Source organism: Mobula hypostoma, chromosome 14 (genome assembly GCF_963921235.1).
Source record: "Mobula hypostoma chromosome 14, sMobHyp1.1, whole genome shotgun sequence".
In the NCBI taxonomy this organism is placed as follows: domain Eukaryota; kingdom Metazoa; phylum Chordata; class Chondrichthyes; order Myliobatiformes; family Myliobatidae; genus Mobula; species Mobula hypostoma.
Window position 1 is genome coordinate 38,636,691 of NC_086110.1, and position 21,673 is coordinate 38,658,363.

Genomic DNA, 21,673 nt, shown 5'->3' on the forward strand with positions numbered 1-21,673 from the left:
ATTTGCTGTTCACTTCTAGTGTAAGCCACATTGCTTGTCTATTGTTAGTTTTCACATTATAAATCTCAAAGCTACTCAGTCCTGGGTCACTTCCATCATTACCAGATTTTTCTTTCTTTCCAATATTTTTATCAATTTATATATATATATATAAAAGAATACGGAGTACAGCAGAAAATATATATATGTTAATACATTAAACTAAATCGCATATAAAGACTCCTTACCCTATATTTGTACAAGTCAATTAGTTCATAACATTGAAAAATAATAATTTTATTATATTAAAAAAATCTAACCCACTACCAAGACCGAAGCTGATTAGTAGAAAAAAAAGAAAAAAGATTGTTAGTTATCACCTGTGCTTTAAGAGCAAATCAAAGGTTTTGAAAATAATTCAGAAAAGGTCCCCACAATGTTTGAAAGTCTTGATTAGATTCAAAGATTGAACATCGAATCTTCTCTAAATTTAAACATGACATCACATCACGTAACCATTAGTCGTGAATAGGAGGGGCCGCATCTTTCCATTTAAGCAAAAGCGTCCTTCTGGCCATAAGAGACATAAAAGCCAAAATGTGCAAATCGAGATGGCTCCAAAGTAATATCCTTTCCTCCAACAATACCAAATAAAGCGGCCAAAGGATTAGGCTTGAAATTTACTTTAAAAAGTATCGAAAAGGTTTGAAATATTTCTTTCCAATATTTTCCAAGACTCAGACATGTCCAAAACATATGAATGAGTGAAGCTTCTCCGTTATTACATTTATCACAATACGGAGATATATCTAAATAAAAATGAGATAACTTATCCTTAGTCATATGGGGACCACTTTAAATTGAAGGAGAGAGAGACAGGCACATAACAATGAAGTGTTGACCAATTTAAAAATTTGATTCCAAGTTTCCTCAGAAATTGAAGTCTGTAAATCTTGTTCCCAAAGATTTTTAATTTTATCTAAAGGAACACTTCTCGTTCCCAACAGCATATTATAAATATTAGATATAGATCCATTATAAAAAGGTTTCAGATTAAAGATTACACCTAGTAGATTCTTGTTGGGACTTTTAGGAAATGTACTTATTTGAGACCGTAATAAATCTCTTATTTGTAGATATCGAAAAAAATGCATTTTGAGTGAAGTATATCTAGTTGACAATTGTTCCCTCTACAAACAAGTCCTGAAAGCGTTTAATACCTAATCTACCCCATTCTTTAAAAGCCACATCAATCATAGAGGGTTTAAAAAAATAATTAGAAAAAATGGGACTCCAAAAATAAAATCTCAATAAGCCAAAATATTTTCAGAATTGTATCCAAATCCTCATAGTGTGTTTAACTACCAGATTATCAGTTAACTTACTCAAAGACAAAGGAAGTGAGGATCCAAGAAGAGAAATAATAGAGAATTTATTAACAGAATTAGCTTCTAAAAAAACCCACATCAGGCAATCCTTACGACTTATATAATATAACTAAAATGTAAGATTTCTTATATTAACTGCCTAATAATAAAATCAAAAGTTTGGTAAGGCTAATCCTCCATTCTTTTTATCTTTCTGAAGATGAATCAAGTTTTTTATCCACAGCATGCAGATTGGTGCTGTTTTTGGAATTGCAGTTTGAGTTTTTATCTTTGCTCTAGTATGTGTCCTACCTTTATGCATTTCCTGCAAGTTTCATTTTTAAACCTGTGCTGGTCTGGTATTTCTGAGCCCCTGCCACAACAGTAACACCGTTTGTTCAGCCAGACTGGTGTCTGCTTAAATGTTGCAATCTTGTTCATGCTTACTTCGATCCTGACTGTGCCTCAATTGTGTCTTTGCTGTTTCCATTAATACAGCAATTTCGACTGCTCTTTTAAATGTGAGTTGTGCTTCAGTTAGATTTCTTTCTTGTAAGATACTATAAACTAAACAATCCCTAAGACTATTTAGGCACCATTAAGCCTATCACGAAGTCACAATGCTTGGACAATTTCTTCAATTTAGCCATGTAAACTGAAATGGACTCCTCTTCCTTTTAATTGCACTTATGAGCCCTAAGGTGTTCTGCAACCAGCAAAGGTTTTGGTTCTAAATGTTACTGCATTATTTTCATGGTATCAACAAAGCTCATTTCAGCTTGTTTGGTTTGAGCAGTTAAACTTCTAACCAAACTCTGTATCTACTGCCCTCACAGTATGTTGTATATAAAGCAAGACAGGGAGTTAAACACCATCTCAAAAATCACCTGAGACGGAAGCTTCCATCAGGGTTTTTAGTGAGAAGACTTAGTGAAACTGCAGAATGTTAAGTAAAGCACATTTTATATTCAATATTGAATATCCCATGCCAGAATATACTAATATTATCGATTATTCGCATAATCAGCATTAAACAAGGTAATACACACGTGCAACATTTAACAGTTGTGCCATGGACTAGAGCAAACTCATGGTGCAGTGATGAAAAGTGATGAATGATAAACATAATGCTCCCTTCGAAGTATATCTGCTAAATGCTTACTGATATTAAGAAGCTTAAAACTCACAGATATTGCTGTTTCAAGGGCAAATAAAGAGTGGATTGGCATGGATGTCTTTCTACTATGTGTGATTCAAGTCGAAATCCGATTTAACCCTGGCAGGAAATGATGCAAAAGAAACAGCTTATGAACAGGAAGTGATGATTTTTACAAAACGAGCTGCATACAAAATGAACAGTGCATCTCGAGCAGAACAGAATGCTCCTCTACCCACTGCACTCAGCAAAATTGGTACATGATTCTCATCGGCTATTCCATTTGCTTTAAGATACTGCTGAATTCATTCAGTATACATCACCCAATTATGTGTTGTGTAACCAAAGGCGTCTATCTTTCTGATATAGCCAACCATTTCTGCTTTTTTAAATTTAATATTATCACTCAGTACTCACTGTTTATGAAACCTGTGAATTTCATCTGTTTTCTGCCTTTCTTTAATTTCAAATGTCTCGCTGCACTTTTGAAGAAAAAAAACTGTGCTGCACTTTTTATTAAAACTTAACTGACTCTGTCTTCCCTTCTGAAGAAAATTGTGCTGCACTTCAACAGGTAAGTAGTACTCCATTCACAGTGCTGATCTACTCTGCTGCAGGTTACAACATACAAGTTCTATGCAGGTGAATTCTCCAAGCTGTAGAATTAAGGTCACACTCCGTCAGTATCTTTTAATGTAAATATCAGATGTTCTATAATCTAAGAAGCTCCTGCCACTGGTTAACTATATTATCATTAGGTTAATGATAGATAACTGTCATATAAATAGTTTTGAACCAGAATTACACCTACAGTTGAAAAACAGATAATTGCAACATGATTTTGAAAAGTAATATATTATCAACAGTAATTTCTATTGCTTACAGAAATTTGTATACAACTGAGAAATAGGCAAGATTGTGCACTCTGTGTGCTTGACAAGCTCAGTCTGTCATTAATATGGACAAAGAGAACAGCTTGCCTTCAAAAATTGTTCTGAATTAGCACAATAAATGAAACTGTCATTTTGAGACATCAACGTTCTCATAATAAAGCAGTCAGCAAGGGCCATGCCACTAACTGACACAGAGGGTGCCACAAACCAATACTTTCATGGAATACAAGGACAGAGATGAACAAACATACAAATGGCAGAGCATTGGTACAAACTATGAGGACAGTAAGAAGAACCCAGTAAAATGAAGGTTTTCACTATATTCAGAGAAAATGAATTTCCCTAAAGGCAGTTGGATAACTGATTCATCAGGCTTTACATCAGTCAGACTTACATGCACTTATGTAATTTTAAAGCCAGATTTTTAAACCTTTTTATACAGGGAACTCCTATCATTACTGCTTACTGATGTATGAACACTCTTGGTTGAGTTTATCCTACAAAGTATCTGACAGTTTTTTACAGTGTTCCTCTGGGAAAGGCAGATAGGCAGTTTACTTAGCACAGGGAAGGCCAATTATACCAGTTGTTAATGGCTATAATGTAGAATATCCCACCATCTGAGGAATTCAATTCAGATGCCTGGTCAAGGACAGCAAAACTTAAGCTCAGAAGATAGGCAGCACTAGGGAATTAAAAATTTGGCCATCTGGTGGGGAAGCAGGTGTTTCTGTGCCTGTATTACCAGTCCATCCAATCTATATCCATGGCCTTCTAAACACTGTCATGGCAGAAGTTACCTTCTGATTTATAGGTTCTAACAAATCTGGCAAAAAGGAATTAACTGAATTTAAATTTCTAAAAAGTTAAAGGGGTAATGTTTCTGTATTAATTTTCTACCAAAGATTTAGTAGGAAAATATCCATTAGTGAAATTAGCTACAGTTTCTGGCTAGCTAACAATGTGAAGTATACAGTAGGGCATGGCTAATGAATACCACAGTGGGTGATATTTCATTATACAAATTAATGCTCACATTTTAATGGGAAAGTCACAAAATGAATCGAGGCTTCAATGACAGCAATTAGAAACACAGATTGTCCCCTTCTAGACAAGGCACTGTTTAGCAATAAGCAGCTGTGCAATAGTCTTCATATTTACAGCATATAGGCTTAGGGGAATCATGTGGACAATTTATATTAATGCACTGTAGCTTTCCTGTGAAGAATATTTATTTTAGTCTTTATAATTATTAGTGCTTAATTATCAGATTATAGGAAATACGTTAAGTGTTAATATAAAGTTCTAACAAAGGACTTCGTAGTTTATAAAATATCTGTGGAGTCAATGCTTGGAGATAAAGGTTACGTTGCTGCATATAAAATCAATCCATTTATCACATGTGAGTAACTCTGGTAATGGGCAATCTGTGTTGAAAACATTTTATAAAGCTCAGAGACTAATTTGGATTTTTTTTTACCAGATAGAAACCATTTACCTTATGTCTTGAAGCAGCGTAACATATATCAAAGATAACACATGAAATATCCAGGATAAACTACAATACTTTTAATTATTCTGTGCTTCCACACGATATTAAAATAAGGTCATCTGGTTTGAGAGGGTGACCTTTGAACTTTGCAGGCGATTTCTTACTATGCCAAGTGAAATTTTGAATAATGCAGGCTTAATCATGGAAGTTCAACCAATCACATGGCATGAATATAAAAAAATATTGTTAATCACATATTACCTATGATGCAGTTTAATATATTGATCCATATCCCCAGCTAGAAATTTGGAAGCTAAAAAAAGGTTTTCAGTTATTACCTTGGAACTTTATGTCTATGGTTCCACCTTCAAAAATTCTTTGCTGCTTAAATTCTATAGTTTCTTAATTGAAAAGATTACTGCGAGTGCACAACTCATTTTAATGCTACCTGCTGAACAATTAAAAACCATCAGACACCTCATGCAACATATATGGATATTAATCTAAGGCCGTGTAATGGAAAATTGAGAGCCATGCATTGAAGAAGTTATTTCAATGCTCTCTTTGTTCACTATGAATAAAGCATTCTTGTATATGTTACACTCATTACCAATAAAACAGGCATTTTAAAAAATGATAACTAGTACAAGGCCATTAAGTTATGCTATGTGACCCTGGACTGTTGCAAGATATAAGCCTGTATCTGCCAAACTGTGAATTCCAATTTTACTTAAGTTACTAAACTTGGCACAATTATCCTCCATAGATGCAAAATATTGAGTCTTAAGAACTTGCATTTTATGGAATGACAAGGATGAAAGTTATAACAGCGTTAAAGCTTCACCATCAGAAAACTAATATTGATCGTAGGTTGATGTTGGGATGAGGTTACAGTGAATAGCTAAGCGAGTAAAAGATGAACAGATTTCCAAAAGGCATAAAGTTAAAGATGACACATTTCTTTAATATTTTAAGCAAGAAAACTTTTTTATTTCCATCTTTTACAGTTTCAAAATAACAAAAAAGGAAAAGGGCCCGAAGCAAAAGTTTGGGCACCCCGCATGACAGTACTTAGTAACACTCCCTTTGGCAAGTATCACAGATTGTAAACACTTTCTGTAGCCAGCTAAGAGTCTTTCAATTCTTGTTTGGGGGATTTTCGCCCATTCTTCCTTGCAAAAGGCTTCTAGTTCTGTGAGACTCTTGGGCCGTCTTACACACACTGCTCTTTTGAGGCCTATCCACAGATTCTCGATGATGATTAGGTCAGGGGACTGTGAGGGCCATGGCAGAACCTTTAGATTGTGCCTCTTGAGGTGGCCCATTGTGGATTTTGAGATGTGTTTAGCATCATTATCCTGTTGTAGAAGCCATCCTCCTTTCATTTTCGACTTTTTCACAGACGGTGTGATGTTTGCTTCCAGAATTTGCTGGTATTTAATTGAATTTGTTCTTCCCTCTACCTGTAAATGTTCCCTGTGCCACTGGCTGCAACACAAGCCCAAAGCATGATTAATCCACCCCCGTGCTTAACAGTTGGAGAGGGGTTCTTTTCATGAAATTCTGTACTCTTTTTAACTTCATCAGTCTACAGGACTTGTTTCCAAAATGCATCAGGCTTGTTTAGATGTTCCTTTGAAACTTTTGAATAGGACTTTTTGGCCACAGTTTGCTTCAGGCCCTTTTCCTTTTTTGTTATTTTGAAACTGTAAAAGATGGAAATAAAAAAGTTTTCTTGCTTAAAATATTAAAGAAATGTGTGATCTTTAACTTTATGCCCTTTGAAAATCAGTTCATCTTTTACTTGCTTAGCTATTTACAGTAACAGAAATTTTGACTGGGGTGCCCAAACCGTTGCATGCCAGTGTATATTCTGTTGTTTTCAAGGAGATAGAGTCTTATGGTCAAAGTCAAAATCATAGTCGAGTTAATTGTCAAATACACAAGGATATATATCCACAGGTGTAACGATAAGCTTACATGCAGCATCACAGACATACAGCAGCATTCACAAGAAAAGCATAAACTAAACATAAATTATACATGTTTTTACAAGAAAACACAAGCAGAACAAAAGTGTAAAGTCCATTTTAGTGAAAAGTTTTCAAAATGTTCACAGTGTTACTAAGCTGCAGTATTTAGGTTTAACCGGTTGTTTCAAGACTGAATGGCTGAAGGGAAGTAGAACCTGGTGGTGTAGGACTTCAGACTTCTGTACCTTCTGCTTAATGGTAGCTGCAAAAAGGTGGGATGGCCTGGAAGGTGGGGATCTGGTATATTGACATTTTACTAGTCTATGCTGACCAAGATGACCATCCAAACTAGTCCAATTTGCCGTATCCAAACCTTTCCTATCCATGCACCTGTTTAGTTGTCTTTTTAAAATTGTTATTGTACCAGGAAAAGCCATGCCCTCTGGCAGCTTTTTTCCATATATGTACAACACTTTGTTTAAAAAAAAGTTGCCCTGCCCCCCCCCAAGTTCCTATTAAATCTTTCCCCTCTCACTCTAACCCTATGCCATCCAGTTCATGATTCCCCATTCCTGGATAAGAGACAGTGCATTCACTATCAATCCCCCTCATGATTTCCTACACTCTATAAGATGGCCTCTCGATTTCCTGCGCTCAAGGAAAACATCCCTTTGGAGAAAAACTCAAACCCGTGAGTCCAGGCAACATCTTTGTAAATCTTTTCAGCACTCTGTCCAGTCTAATAACATATTTCCTTGAGCAGGGTGAGCAAGACCGAACGTATTACTCCAACTGCAACTTCGACAGCTTCTTATACAATTGCAATATAACCCCCCAACGTATGGGCTTGATTAATGAAGGCCAGCATTCCAAAAGCATTCTTCACCACCCTATCTACTTGTGAATGCATTTTCAGGGAACCACAATACCACCCAAGGTCTTAGTCTTTATTTTGCTGTCTAAAATGCAATACCCCACATTTGTCTAAATCAATTATTGTGTGAACATTGGAAAGGTTTGCCAAGCACAGTGCCCTCCTTCACTACCTTGTGCAAATACACCAGCTGGACAATTACAGGCAAGCCACCAACAAAGAGCCCTTCAGTTTAGAGGCCAGTCCTAAGAGAGGCAGGGAAGTGATGAAGAGGACATGAGTGATTGGGAGAAGGTGGAAATGATCGGTTAGGAAACGGCCATGAAATGTTATAGAGCACTAGACTCAAATAAGTGATTTTTTTCCCCACAATTTTGCGGAGAGCAGTCATCCCCTAAAGGTGGATATTGGACAAATGTACACCATATTTTACACATCAGTTGTGTTCAGTGCAGCCCAGTTTTGCAAAGGAGGCATTAAAAAACATTATTTTCCCATTTAGGTAGGGAAAAATTCCAACTCTTGCTTCAAGCATGACCTTTGGATGTTTCTTTGTTCTCTTCACTGATATTGAAGTGATTTGTGCAGCTGTCCCACTCACAACAATGGTTGCTTAGACTAGAGCCCTTACATTTCTGTACCACAGTGTTGAGTGGTTTACTTACCAGTGGCAGGATGCCAAGGACAAACTATTGAAAGGAAAGGTGAGAACTTTGGCCCTTTGAAAATATTCTGATCATTGTGATGTGCTATGCATGGAGCATTCCTTTAAATAAAAACATGCATACAATATAAACATATACAGTTGTGTTTTATTTTAAGTGTATTGTTTGGGGAAGTGACTGGAGATTCTTTTATTGAGAACAATGAGTAAAGCTTATCAAGAGCATTCTTATAGTCCCATTGCTTCAGGTTAGAGAACATGAAAGGACATGTTTTAATTAAAAGACCATTCAATTCACTTTGTTTTGTTTTAGATTTACAATAAATGATAATTTTCAACACAAACTCGCTGACATACAGTACATTGATTAGGGTGCAGTGACAGAGTGCAGTGGTTATCTTCCATATTCCTTTAGTCCATTGTTTTTAATTTTAAAGGAGAATGCAATTCGAAAAAGAAATGCAAACGATTTGCTGAAAAATCCAGTATCTTGAGCTGTTACCAAATGTCTATTATAATAATATATGAGCAAGATCCATGTACCTTCAAAGGAGAAAAATTATGGAAATAAATTCACAAGCCAGCAAATTTATGAGGTGGATATTATCCTAAAAAAAAACCCTGCTCAATGATACACAGCATAATTATCCATTTTTGCATTTTTGTCAAATATTTTCTTAACCAGTGTAAATACAAAGCTGCACATTCAAATTAATATAGAGGCAAAGGCAGACAAACTAGCATTGCTCTTATTTTTTTAATGTATCATTCAGTCTTTGTATCAAACTTGTTTGGAGCTACAGTATTGTTTGAACCAGTGCTATTTTCTGGAAATTGTTAAATTAATTTTTGAATGGTGCTTCACAAATAATGATAAATTACTTGTGCAGCCTGCCATTTGCTAATTATATCCATGATTTACTGCATAGTAAGTCTTAAATCATTCATTTCAGGACTGTATGGAATCATATAAAGTTCTGCTTGTTGAAACTTGTTTCTGCTTTTTCAACTATGTCTTGTCTTTCTTCTCACACAAAAGGAAAGAATTGTTTATTTTTTAGCCCAGATTGCAGATTCGCATGGTTCAAAACAGAAATAAAGTTAGTATTTTGTTTCTTTTTTTTTCAGGAGAAAAGCCGTATAAATGTCCTCATTGCGATTATGCTGGAACCCAGTCAGCATCTCTGAAATACCATTTAGAACGTCACCATCGGGAGCGGCAAAATGGAACAAGTCCATTGCCGGGGCAAGCACACACTCGTCAAGAGCATGCTGAAGAACCAGTAAGCAAAAGTCAGATGTTTATCAGACCAGAAATATTGAGAGGAGTTATGAAAGGTGTGCCTGGAACTGACCTAAGGGGTAGCTTGGCTCCTCAGCAGTGGCCTGTAGGAGTCCTTTCTCCTGCAGATTGCCAAGGACATGGGCCCAGTGTAACATCAGAGCAGCAATCTGAAAACCTGAAAATTTCTTCGGACGTTTCTGGTGAGGAAACGCCAAGCCTTTCTGATCTAAGCAGAGCTTTTCAAAGTCTTGCTGGAAATGGAGTCAATTTTCAAGGGTCCTTGCAAGCATTTATTGACACCTTTGGACTGAGGTCCCTGGAGAAAGAGAAAGAAATGTTGGCAAGAGTGTATGGTGAAACAGCAAGCCTAAAACAGTCTAACTCAAAGCTAACACTAGAGAAACTCACAAAGAATGCAGGCTCTGAAGATTGTGAAGGAAGGGTTGAAAATCAGTCTTCCGAAGAAAAATCAGCCGTCAAATCTCGGTCAGCTGCAGAAAAATCCCAGTATGAACCTTTAGACTTGTCTGTAAGACCTCCATCACAGGACTCTGTTTCAATCCCTGGTGCAACGACTACCACTCAGGATAACATTACTTGGCATGGGTGTCTTTTCTGTTCCTTCACAACATCATCAATGGAACTGATGATTCTTCACCTTCAAGCAAACCACCTGGGAAAATCAAAACGAAAAGAAAATCTTTCTGGAGCAGCTGGAATTGGGAATGACCTTCGAGGGGAGGCTTCATCTGTTGCAAAGAAAACCTGTTTGTCTATTTCTCCTGTTGTTGCCAAGAAAGATATAACAACAAAACTACTTGACAAGGTAGATTCCTCTCCTGATAAAATATCTTCACAAGGGCAATCTAGTGATTCCGTGGGAGATCACAAGAAGTCTTATATTAATCCTGTGGACTCCAGTCTGAGTTCTCTAGTGACAGACTTCTACAAACAATTTCACAAATACTCAACTGGTGGCAACCCAGGAACATCTATCTTGGGCTCTGCCCATGAAAATGAGCTGAAATACCTTCCTACAAATTCACTGAATCTAGTTTCGCCAGGGACTACAAGCATGAGTCCCTCTGGTGAAGTAGGTAATCAACCATTTAGTGATGATACAGGGTCTGTAAATGAACAAGATGCAGATGATCAAGAAGCATTAGTTGACACAAACCGACCATCAACCTCGGATGAAGAAACCTCTGATGAAGAAGATCTAATTCACAGTACAGCTCTTTCACAAGGTTCACAGAGTCTTCTGAGTTCCATGGGTAAACACCAAGGTGGACCTTGGCACAATTTAAATCTTCTGCCATCTCACAATATTCCACCTGGGCAGACCCATGACCACCAACCTGTGGACCAGCAAATGAACATGCTGTCAGTTCTGAGAGCTTACAGCACAGACAACATGGCAGCTTTCAATGGTATTGGAAATAGCTCAACCAGCGGCAGCAACACTACTAAGAGAGCAGATTTATCAGGTGGGTGTCAAATAAATCCAACTTTTTAAATGCAATGAACACATTAGCCAGCTAAGTCTCTTTTCTCGGCATGCCTTCAAGGGAATTTCAAAGTAAATTGGCAATTTTTTGTGTTCTGTGTTACCAGTATATCAAGTCTTCTGTTTTCCTAAGTTTGTATTAAATTGAAGTTATCCCATTTCAGAACACTGACTGTAGATATTTAGAGAAGAAATGTAGTAGCTTAAGGGAAGAATGAATTGGAGGCTTATTAATTGTGAGAGACATTCATAGATGTAGGATGGGGCCTAGTTCATTTGATTGATAGATCCTGCAAAATGAAGCATCAGTGTTATTACATGGTGTTAAAAACTAAGGAACAATGGAGAAGTTGGAAGCTTCTAAATCTAAGAATAGAATCCACTTAAATATCTGTCACTTACTGAATACAATTCCATTTGTATAAGGTATGGTCTATTAATCTAGATGAGAACCTCAAATAAATAGTAACATTCCTTGTATATTACACGCAATAGAACTTTTTAATTGATTTATTTATTTGTAAGATCAAAGTATTTTTTCAGGCTGAGCATTCTCTAGTGGCCTCACAACTCATAATTTCCATAGGTAAGGATTGATGTTGCAACTGCGGAGTTGTTTCATGTTTGAATTCCGGCTATATGACAACAATCACTGCACTTTATGTCACTGCAGAAAAATCTAAGCCTCTCTCAGGTCCTCATGCTTTTATCATTTATATATAAATTTTGATTGCAGTTATGTCCACAGATTTATTTCTGTCTTAATACTTAGATGAACATTGAAGTGCATTCCACAGTTCACTTGAGTTACTTAAAATAATCAGCGGAGGTTGATAACCTTTGCAGTTGGCACAGAACAAAAAGAGTAACGCTAGCCATACAGTCAATTGCTTTATAAATTAATCACATAAATTGTCCTTTATTTTTCTTGGAAAACCTAATTGAATACTTGAAATCAGCTTGATGGGCTAACTCAAGATGAGAGGATTGGTGGATGAACTTAAAGCTTACCCTTGTAATACACTATGTCTAGCTAATTCTCTGCCTATAAAATAAGTTCCTTATACACATTTGTTGTTGCTCAGAACAGCTGCCTTACAAATTCCAAGAGTGATTCAGCAGTGTGGCCAATGTCTTTTACAGTGCTATTGACATTTATACTGATGTCAACTGAAACCATAAAATTGTATCCATGCTTTCAAGAGAGTCCATCAATATTTATTTTATAATTGCTGCCATTTTGTAATTTTGTAATATTTAGTTTGTAATTGTGTTACTGGTAATCCAATAGAATAGGTACTAACTCTTTACTGAGTTAGCTGAGAATTAAAGTGAACTGCTTGGTGGCCACACTAATTCAGCAGTCTCACGAATGATGGTTGTATAAGAGTACAGGTCTTGTGAAATGGAGTATTGTGTAAAACTATCATACTGTTCACTCCATGGGTTCCCTGCTTGTGGCTAAGATGGCCGGTATTGGCAACTTTTGCCAAAATCAAGATCAGATGAAGTGGGATGAGTTCTGAGATTTACTTCACAGCCGACTGGAGAGCACATTAACCTTCATAATTTATATTTATGTACCATGAAATGCAGAATCATTAGAAATCAGAGGTCTTTTACATTAAAATTTATTTTGCGTTCTATTTTCTTTTTGATAAATTTACATCCAAATTGAACAAATGTTGGAAAGACTAATTTAAAAAAAGAAGTTGGAAATTCCCAAAGCAATCATATACTAGATGGAGCTGAAAGAAAAAAACATCTGAGGGAGAAAAAGGAAGTGCATTTGGTTGGTCCATGTACGTTAACTGTATACGGGAAACATGCCCATGAAGTGGTCACAAACAGTTAGTTAGATAAGATACACCATAGATATTCACATATTTACTAATTGTCTGTGTGGCAACATGTTGAATGTAGTTTAATGACATTTATATATCTGATTTTGTTTAGTTTAAATTTATGATGCACACCCATGAACAAGTTTTGAAGTGTCTGTATTTGTTAGCGTGTGGTTAATGCACAATAATTTGTAAAGAGTAAGATGTTTGGTCACAGGTTTGAAATGTAAATACATAAGAATTGCCTTCTGGTTGTATGCCATTGTTATATTTTATGTCCTGATGTACCATGCACCAACGTAAGGTGTTCTTGTATGCCATGACCTCAGATATAACATCATTTGTTTTTGATATTTGTGCTGACAAGAAATTCCTATGAAGCATTTCCTTTGGAATATTCTTGTCCCTTTGATAAATATAGTGAGATTAACCTGTAATATTGTAAATCAAATAAAAACAGAACACGCTTGAAATGCGCAGCAGGTTGGGTAGGATCCATGGAGGGAGAAACAACCTGACATCTTAGCACAAGCCTCTTATCAGATTTACAATTCAATGAAGCATTCCTACTGGTCACAAAGTTTGACTGACCAGAAAGAATAATATCAGTGTGCACAAGAAAATTCAATGGGAAGTTCAGCAAAAATACTTTGTGAATAATTCTAGACTTACAGAAAAAGTGGTTGAAAGCCAACTTATAGTGAGCAATAGAGAGAGAAAAAAGAGCTCTTCTGGGAAAGAAGACTGAAATTAATCAAAAGTGAGATGGCCTGCTCACTCTAATGCTGCTTATCTGCTTCTAACAAAAATGTTGTATTTTTGTTGAGATTGGAATAAGTGCATGTAGATTCTGCTTCTGGCACAGAGTTGACAGCAGAGCTTATGGGATCAGATACAAGTCATTGAGCTTGTTCTAAGTTTTCATGGTCATTTATTTTCATGAGTGGAAAACTAGGAGCATTAGAACTACATTCCCAGCAAACGCAAAATGCTGAAGGAACTTAACGGGTCAGACAGCATCTATGGAAAGGAATAAACATTTGACGTTCTGAGCCAAGATCCTTCATCAAGATTGGAAAGGAAGGGGTTTGAAGCCAGAATAAGGTTAGGGGAGGGGAAGTTTTCTATGCATACTGCCTTACCTGCGGAGTTCCTCCAGCATTTTGTGTGTGTTACCCAGGCACTCCCATCATATATCATACCACAATCATTAACCCCTCGCAGCCCCCCCCCACACACTAAGCTAAATTTATGTCTGGTTCCAAGTTTCTTATTTTTATCGTCTTTATTTCTTTAGGATCTTGTTTATCTTTTTGTTTTGTAATGTGTATCAAAAAGTTAATAATTGTTAGACTGTACAATAATTAAATGTAAATTTACATTTAGTTCTTGTACAAAGGCAATTAAAATAGTGCAGTCAAATTTTCCCGTTTGGAGAGTGTGCTGTAGCTAAAAGGCCTACCTTTTCCAGGCATCTTCAGTTGCTTAGGATGTTATTCTATTAGCAATGCTGCAAAATGTTAGTGATAGGTAAAATGGTCATTTCAACTTAGGAGGTCTTGTAGCAGAGTTCTGCATTAGTGAATTATCTGGTGCTCATAGCAATAAAAATAAGCTAATGGGGAAAGATTTTCTGTGCTGAAATCTATGCATAATTGTATAGCAGATCATCACTGTTGAATGTATACAATACACAATGGTCAAGAAATTGATCCATAACATTTTTTTTTGCCATTAAAGTGGTGTTGTAGGTCACTTGGACACAGTGAACTTTACATAGAATGCATCTGGGAGGTTCAAAGAAGCGCAATCATAGATTTCCCTGTGTAATGCCTGCTGAAACTGACATCAAACTTCTTTCAGTTCTCATCATGTAACTCAATGGGTGCAATCTGAAATCAACTCTTAATTTTAGCCACTGATTTGGTGGATATTACAGTTGTAGGAGGGGCTATGAGAATGTTTCTGGGGTTCTCAAGAGCCATGCCCACAAAAGGCCTGCTCCTTGTGCAAAGGAGGGGTGGGGTGGGGGGAGGTGAATCAGAGACCCTCCAGCACTACAACCAAGGACACTTACGATGCTTAGGGGAGGTATCTGTAAGTCAGTCTGTAAACAACAGTCCTTTAAGTTCGAAGTAAATTTATCATGAAAGTACATATATGTCACCATATGCAACCTTGAGGTTCATTTTCATACGGGTATACACAGCAAATCCAAGAAACGCAATAGAATCAATGAAAGACCACACCCAACAGGGCAGGATGGACAAACAACCAATGTGCAAAGGACTACAAAACTGTGCAAGTACAAAAGAAAGAAAAAATAACATTAATAATAAATACATACATAAATCAATAAATAAATAAAATCAAGAATATGAGATGAAGAATCCTTGAAAGTGAGTCCATAGGTTGTGGGAACAGTTCAGTGATGGGAACAAGTGAAAATGAGTGAAGCTATCTCCTCTTTTAAGAGCCTAATATTTGAGGGGGAATAACAGTTCCTGAACCATGGTGGTGTGGGCCCTGAGGCTCCTATACCTTATTCCTGTTGGCAACAGAGAGAAGGATGCATGGCCTGGGTGCTGGGCTCAGGTCTGGTCCTCTGAAGTAATAACACCAAGGAATGTTGAGAGGGTTTCTGACCCTCCCCACATCTGATCCCCGATGAGAAGTTGCTCATGGACCTCTGGTTTCCTCCTCCTGAAGTCAATAATTAGCTCTTTGGTCTTGCTGTCATTGAATGAGAGATTGTTTGTCAGCCAGATTTTCAATCTCTCTCCTAGATGCTGATTTGTCATCACCTTCGATTTGGTCAACAACAGTGGTGCTGACAGCAAGTTTAAATATGGCATTTGAGCTGTGCTTAGCCTCACAGTCATAAGTGGAAAGCAAATAATGCAGGGGTCTAAGCATGCAGCCTTGTGGTACACCTGTGCTGATGGAGATTGTGGAGGAAATGTTCCCAATTTAGACTGCTAGGGGTCTGCAAGTGAGCAAATCCTGGATCCAATTGCACAAGGAGGTATTGAGGCCAAGATCTTAAAGCTTATTGATTAGTTTTGAGTATTGAATGCTGAGCTCTAGTTGATAAAAAATATCCTGATGAATCCATCTTTGCTGCCCAGTGAAAACCCAATAAAATGGCATCTGCTGTGGACCTGTTGAGCCGGTAAGCAAATTGGAGTGGATTTGATATGTTTCATTACCAACCCCTCAAAGCACTTTATCACAGAGAATGTAAATGCTGCTGGACGATAGTCATTGAGGCAGGTCACCATGTTCCTCTTAGGCACTGAAGCAGGTGAATACCTCAGACTGCCGAAATGAGAGGTTAAAGATGTCGGTGAATCTGATGAACACAGCTCTTCAGTACTCAGTCAGTGACCTTATCTGGGCTGGATGTTCATCCTCCTGAAGGATGCTCTCATATCAGCCTCAGAGACTGAAATCACAGGGCTACTGGGGGCTGTGGGTTCATGAAGATTCCTCCATGTCTTGACGGTCAAAGTAGTCTGGGAGCGAAGCTTTTAGAAAATCTTCCATGTGGGCGCAGGTAAATTTCCAAGCATGCTCTGTATGCTTCTGTAGAGTGAAGGAAAGTTGGCTTAAATCTCTCCTTGAGTGTGAAGTTTGAGTGGCCCCCTCTAATGCATCAACAAGCAGTAATCTATGGGATGCGGCAAGGATCAGAGGCAGCAGTGTGAACCTAATGATAAGAAGCCAAGAGTCATCATCACCCTCACCTTCATGGCAAAACAATCAAAGCAGACCTGTAATGAGGTATTGTGAGTTCATAGAAGGCCAGAGGCCTCACTGAGAACAAGTGTGCAGTTTGAACCCCATAATTAGTGTTGCTTCAGAAGAAATGCAATCAGTAAAACCTAGTTGTTCTGTGAATAAATATGGAACATTTTTATCAGGTGAATGAGGTTGCAAATCATAGAACTAACAAATTTTGTTTGTTGCACTACCATTAGCATCATCTGGGGAAGTTTTACTCTGGGAAAAACACAGCAGGAAGAATTGAAATCTTTATTAAAAAATAAATTTCCTAACGGAAGCTAGGATGACTCATGTTCTGAAATTGAATTTGAAAAACATATAGATCTGCATTCCACCAGTTTTTGTGTATGTTGCTTAAATCATGCATAACATACTTTTTGCGTGCTTTGAAGTATTTGTGCTCATTTCCAACATATAAAAAGCATAAATCAAAAATTAGACCAGACACTTCCATTCATGATTCACCCCTAATGCGCTTGAAATTCTCATGGTGTATTCGGCATATTGGGTGACATCAGCAATGTCATCTCTGCACCACTCCAGTGTGTGTATGCGAGTGTTTGTGTTTTGTTTGTGGTGGGGTGGGGGGAAGATCATTCTTCAACACCATGCTGTTAAACTATACGCCCTTCCAATTTATCCATCTCTCCTCAATTCTACCCCACCTCCTCTCCATCTTCAATTTTTGCCCTCACAACAGCCTTTTCCTTCATTTATCAGGCTTGTCTGTGATCTTAGCCAGCAGCTGTCATCTTTTAAACTGGCTGCTGATGCTTCTAAATTGGTGGAAGCCACAATGACATTTTCTTAAAGCAAGGATGTCCAAATTTTGTAATTATGTTTGCTGGTGTCTGATTTGGAGTTACGGAAAAGGATAGAGGCAATTTTCTGCACTAAAATGGGTGAAACCCAATTTTCAGCACCAAAATATGTACGAAATTCTGTTCTCCAGGTTAAGCAAATTTTCAAAAGGACAACACTTACTTTGTTTCTAAAATATGTTGACAAATTTGTAGACTGGTGATATTAAATTGCAGCTCTCAGTGTAGCATTGTCGCACTGTATATCACACAATACTTGATGCTATTCCAGGACTTGTGTCCAAGTTATGACATTAGCCATTATGCTAATTTCAGAGTCACAGCAAAAGGAGTCAATTGACATCCTTGGATGGTTAAAAACAATGAACTGGGTGCCAGAATTCTTCAGGTTAGGATGGATTGAAATTGTTATGATGCTCTCAGTTTCTTCCTATCAGCCTTAGATATAGAGTAAGTGGCAGTAGTGGAAGAAGGGATTGTTGGTGAGGGAAGGGGAGCAGTCATTGCGGAGTTGTGTAATTCTTACAAAACAATAATTCCACTCTATATTTATTGATTTATTCAGATTTCTGTTACATCAGCAACATATACTTTAATTGTACCAATTCTGAATGTAATGGTAATTGTAGATCTTGAAAGCTAACATCATGTAATGGAACTGAAGGAACCTGGTTTGAACGTCTCTATTTCTGATCATTACTCCACCATAAATTTCTTTACCATGAATGGTACCTGCAGCATTGGATCTATTCTTGCTTGATTGTTTGACTAGGTAATGGTATGAAGGATTTTGTAAGTGAAAGTCATTAATGAAATCAAATGCTATTTCATACAGATACTCCTTAACCATATTGGTTTGTGGCAGAGATACTTTCAGACTAAGAGTCTTTAATGTACTGTCCCAGGAAAAAGAGCAGAGACACAAACTCATGTGTTATTATTTTATATTCCTGCAGTTGCTGATGATGGAGGCCTGGAGATTCATTTGCACTGTGTTGAAAAAATGTTGAAAATTTGAAACTTGCATCCATGTGGAGTGATGAAATCTGTACCCATTCTTGGGTATCTTAGCATCAATCACTATATTTTCTGCTCATGTCTGGGAGTGATTTTTCAGTTTCAGACTCATTTAAATATGTTAGAGGCAGAGCAAAGCCTGAAATTCATCAACAATGAAATTTTCATTCACATGTGATCGGATTTGGTTTGCTGACCACAAAGTTCCAAACTCAGACAAAGACTTTAAGCCCTATCCAATATAATTAGCCATGTGCACCCTCATTAAAGGGCGATTATGCAGTAACTACCCAACCTCCAATGACTAATTCACTTCCCTGTTTATTCTCCATGGCAAGTTTAGCTGCCAATACCCAATATTCAAGCAGTGGGTCCCCTCTCCCTACTAAGGAGAAGATACTTCCAGCTAATAAAGTCATTTAAAACACAGTTCATTTATTTTCAGTGATACACATTTAAATCCAAACAACAAAGTACAGTTAAAACTCACAGAGGATTTCTATCTTAATAAAGACTTCCAAATTACAAACCATTTCTAAAACACAAAGGATTTCCAAAACACAGGTGCAAATTCCGAAACTTAAAAGGCAAACTAACGACACAGATGAACCACTTGTCGGTCGTAGAACTGAAAGGTAGAGGAATGGACTCTAGTTCACCCTTTGCTTCTTTCATGCTCTGTGATGTTCCTTACCCCATTCCTAATAAGCCAGAACTGCTGTTGATGTTTATACAGTTTCTTTGCCACTTGGGTGACTTCACACATATGTGATATTCTTTCAGATACCTGTTAACAGGGACAGTCTCAAAGCTTCTTGGAGATACAGATCACAGGTACCCACAATTAATGCTGTGAAGCTAACTTCCCTGAGTACATGAACTTTCCAACTTACTAATAAATCAGCTGTTGATGTGCTAAGTGATTGTCTTTATCTGGTCTGCAGGCTTCTTTGAAGTAAGCATCTTAATCAATGTTGTCTAGTTTGAAACAAGCCAAACAAAATAACCCATTGTCTTATACTGCACATTTTCAGCAGTAAGGCAGGTGCCATGGTCAGCATCTTGTGCTGTAAACAGTGCTTGTTTGCAAAACTATGGTTTTTTTCAACTTCAATCTGATTACTGTTTTCCATTTATATTAAAAATTGAAGACTGGCTCCCATTTATGACTAGAAGTTAAACAATGAATATTAGTTGGAAGATAATCCTCTTCAAAATAGCCCTTTGATTTCCAGAAGTGTTGGCTGCTATGTTTAGAAAGCTAAGCTTGGCAAAAACAAGAGACACTTGGCCCAGGAAGTGAATATCCATCACACCCAATCACCAGTAAAAGAGTGTCACTGTTCAGTCACAGAAGAAGCAGCTTTGAGTAATACTGGTTAGTCATAAACAGTGTTGAGTTCGAACACCTCACATATATAGCCAGTTTGCTATATGCCATTCCACAGCCTGACTGCTTTCTCTGCACATTACTTGCTCTAAAGGTAGGGCTTTCCTTGCAAATTAAATCACTCTGCCTCCAGCAGGACCCACAAAGGTTATTGATATTGACCTGTTACTCCTCTCAATCGTTGGCCTGCAGCAGTCATTGAAGGTCCATAATTCACAGGGAGCCATGGTCTTAACTATTTTCTCAGATGAACAATGCAGGTCGTGCTTCCATGAGTTACTCAACCCTGAGATCTGTGCTCTTGTAAAATTTTATGCAGCTTGTCCTCAGTTGAACATAGAACAGTACAGCACAGTACAGTCGCTTCAGCCCATGATGTTGTGCCAACCTTTTAACCTACTCAAGATCAATCCAACCCTTCCTTCCCACATAGCCCCGCAGTTTTCTATTATCCATGTGCCTATCTAAGAGTTTCTAGATGCACCTGCATCTACCACCATTCTCTGTGTGGGGGTCAAGGTTGAGGTCAAAGTCATACTGACTTATACCTTTTAGCTTGAGGATCATTCTTGGCTGCAATTACCACATATCACAGACCCATCTCCCCCTATTTGGATAGTGATTATTGATTCTACTCTTTTGGCTGACAGGAGCAGGTATAGCTGTTAATGAATCTACATCCTAGTGACAATAGGAACCATTTATAACCCATAAATGTTCATGTACAGATCTCTGGATCTGTACTGATCAATTCCAGGTACTCTTTCAGCTTGCACATTACAATCACAGTTGCCTCTCATCTTTCCAGGGATGCTCTTCCCTGCTAGATGGGTTTTGGGAACAAGAGATAGTCCCTGCTGAAGTGGCTACTCATTCCACTCAAAGCACAAAACAAAACAGCTGAGTAACACTTTAATTGTAGTTACACTATTATCAGGTATTTAAGGGACACCACTTTAAGGTTGCAAAAAATATAGCTTTGCATTCTGCATCGGTCTGGTAAGGTTCTTAGCATTCACCAGAATCCCTTATTTTACTGTGGTCTTTACCCGTGATAGACTGGGATGTATCTACTACTTTTTGTTGGATTTTCCGTTCAAGGGCACTGGTGTTTCCGTACTACGCTGTGATGCAACCAGTCAATAGTCTCTCCACTACACATTATAGAAGTTTATCAAAGTGTTAGATGTCATGCCAATTCTTCGCAAAACTTCCAAGGAAGTAAAGGTGCTGACATGCTTCTTAGTAATGGCATTTGCGTGCTGGGCCCGGGGCAGATTTTCTGAAATGATAACACCAAGGAAGTTAAAGTCGCTGACACTCTCTACCTCTAATCCCCTGATCAGGACTGGCTCATGGACCTACAGATTCCTCCTCCTGAAGACAATAATCTGCTCTTTGGTCTTGTTGACATTGAGTGAGAGGTTGTTGCTGTGGCACCAGTCAGTCAAATTTGCGATTTCACTCTTATATGCCTCGAAGGATGCTAATGTGAAATAGTTAAATTGTAAGGAGGTTCGTAGATAGTATCACCTTTGATACAGCCTATGAAGTGGGGTCATCAGCAAACTTAAATATGGCATTGGAGTTATGCTTAGCCTCACAGTCATAAGTATAAAGTGAGT

The 21,673-nt window shown here is 37.6% G+C and overlaps 1 protein-coding gene across 6 annotated transcripts in view; it reads left to right on the plus strand.

The window, feature by feature from the left end:
- Positions 1-21,673, plus strand: part of znf536 (zinc finger protein 536) — a 508,286-nt gene that overhangs the window by 373,324 nt on the left and 113,289 nt on the right. For all 6 annotated transcript variants that reach the window (XM_063066964.1, XM_063066962.1, XM_063066965.1 and 3 more), the window contains one exon: positions 9,527-11,170. In XM_063066964.1, coding sequence (XP_062923034.1) covers positions 9,527-11,170 — 1,644 coding nt within the window. The remainder of the gene's footprint in view (positions 1-9,526; positions 11,171-21,673) is intronic.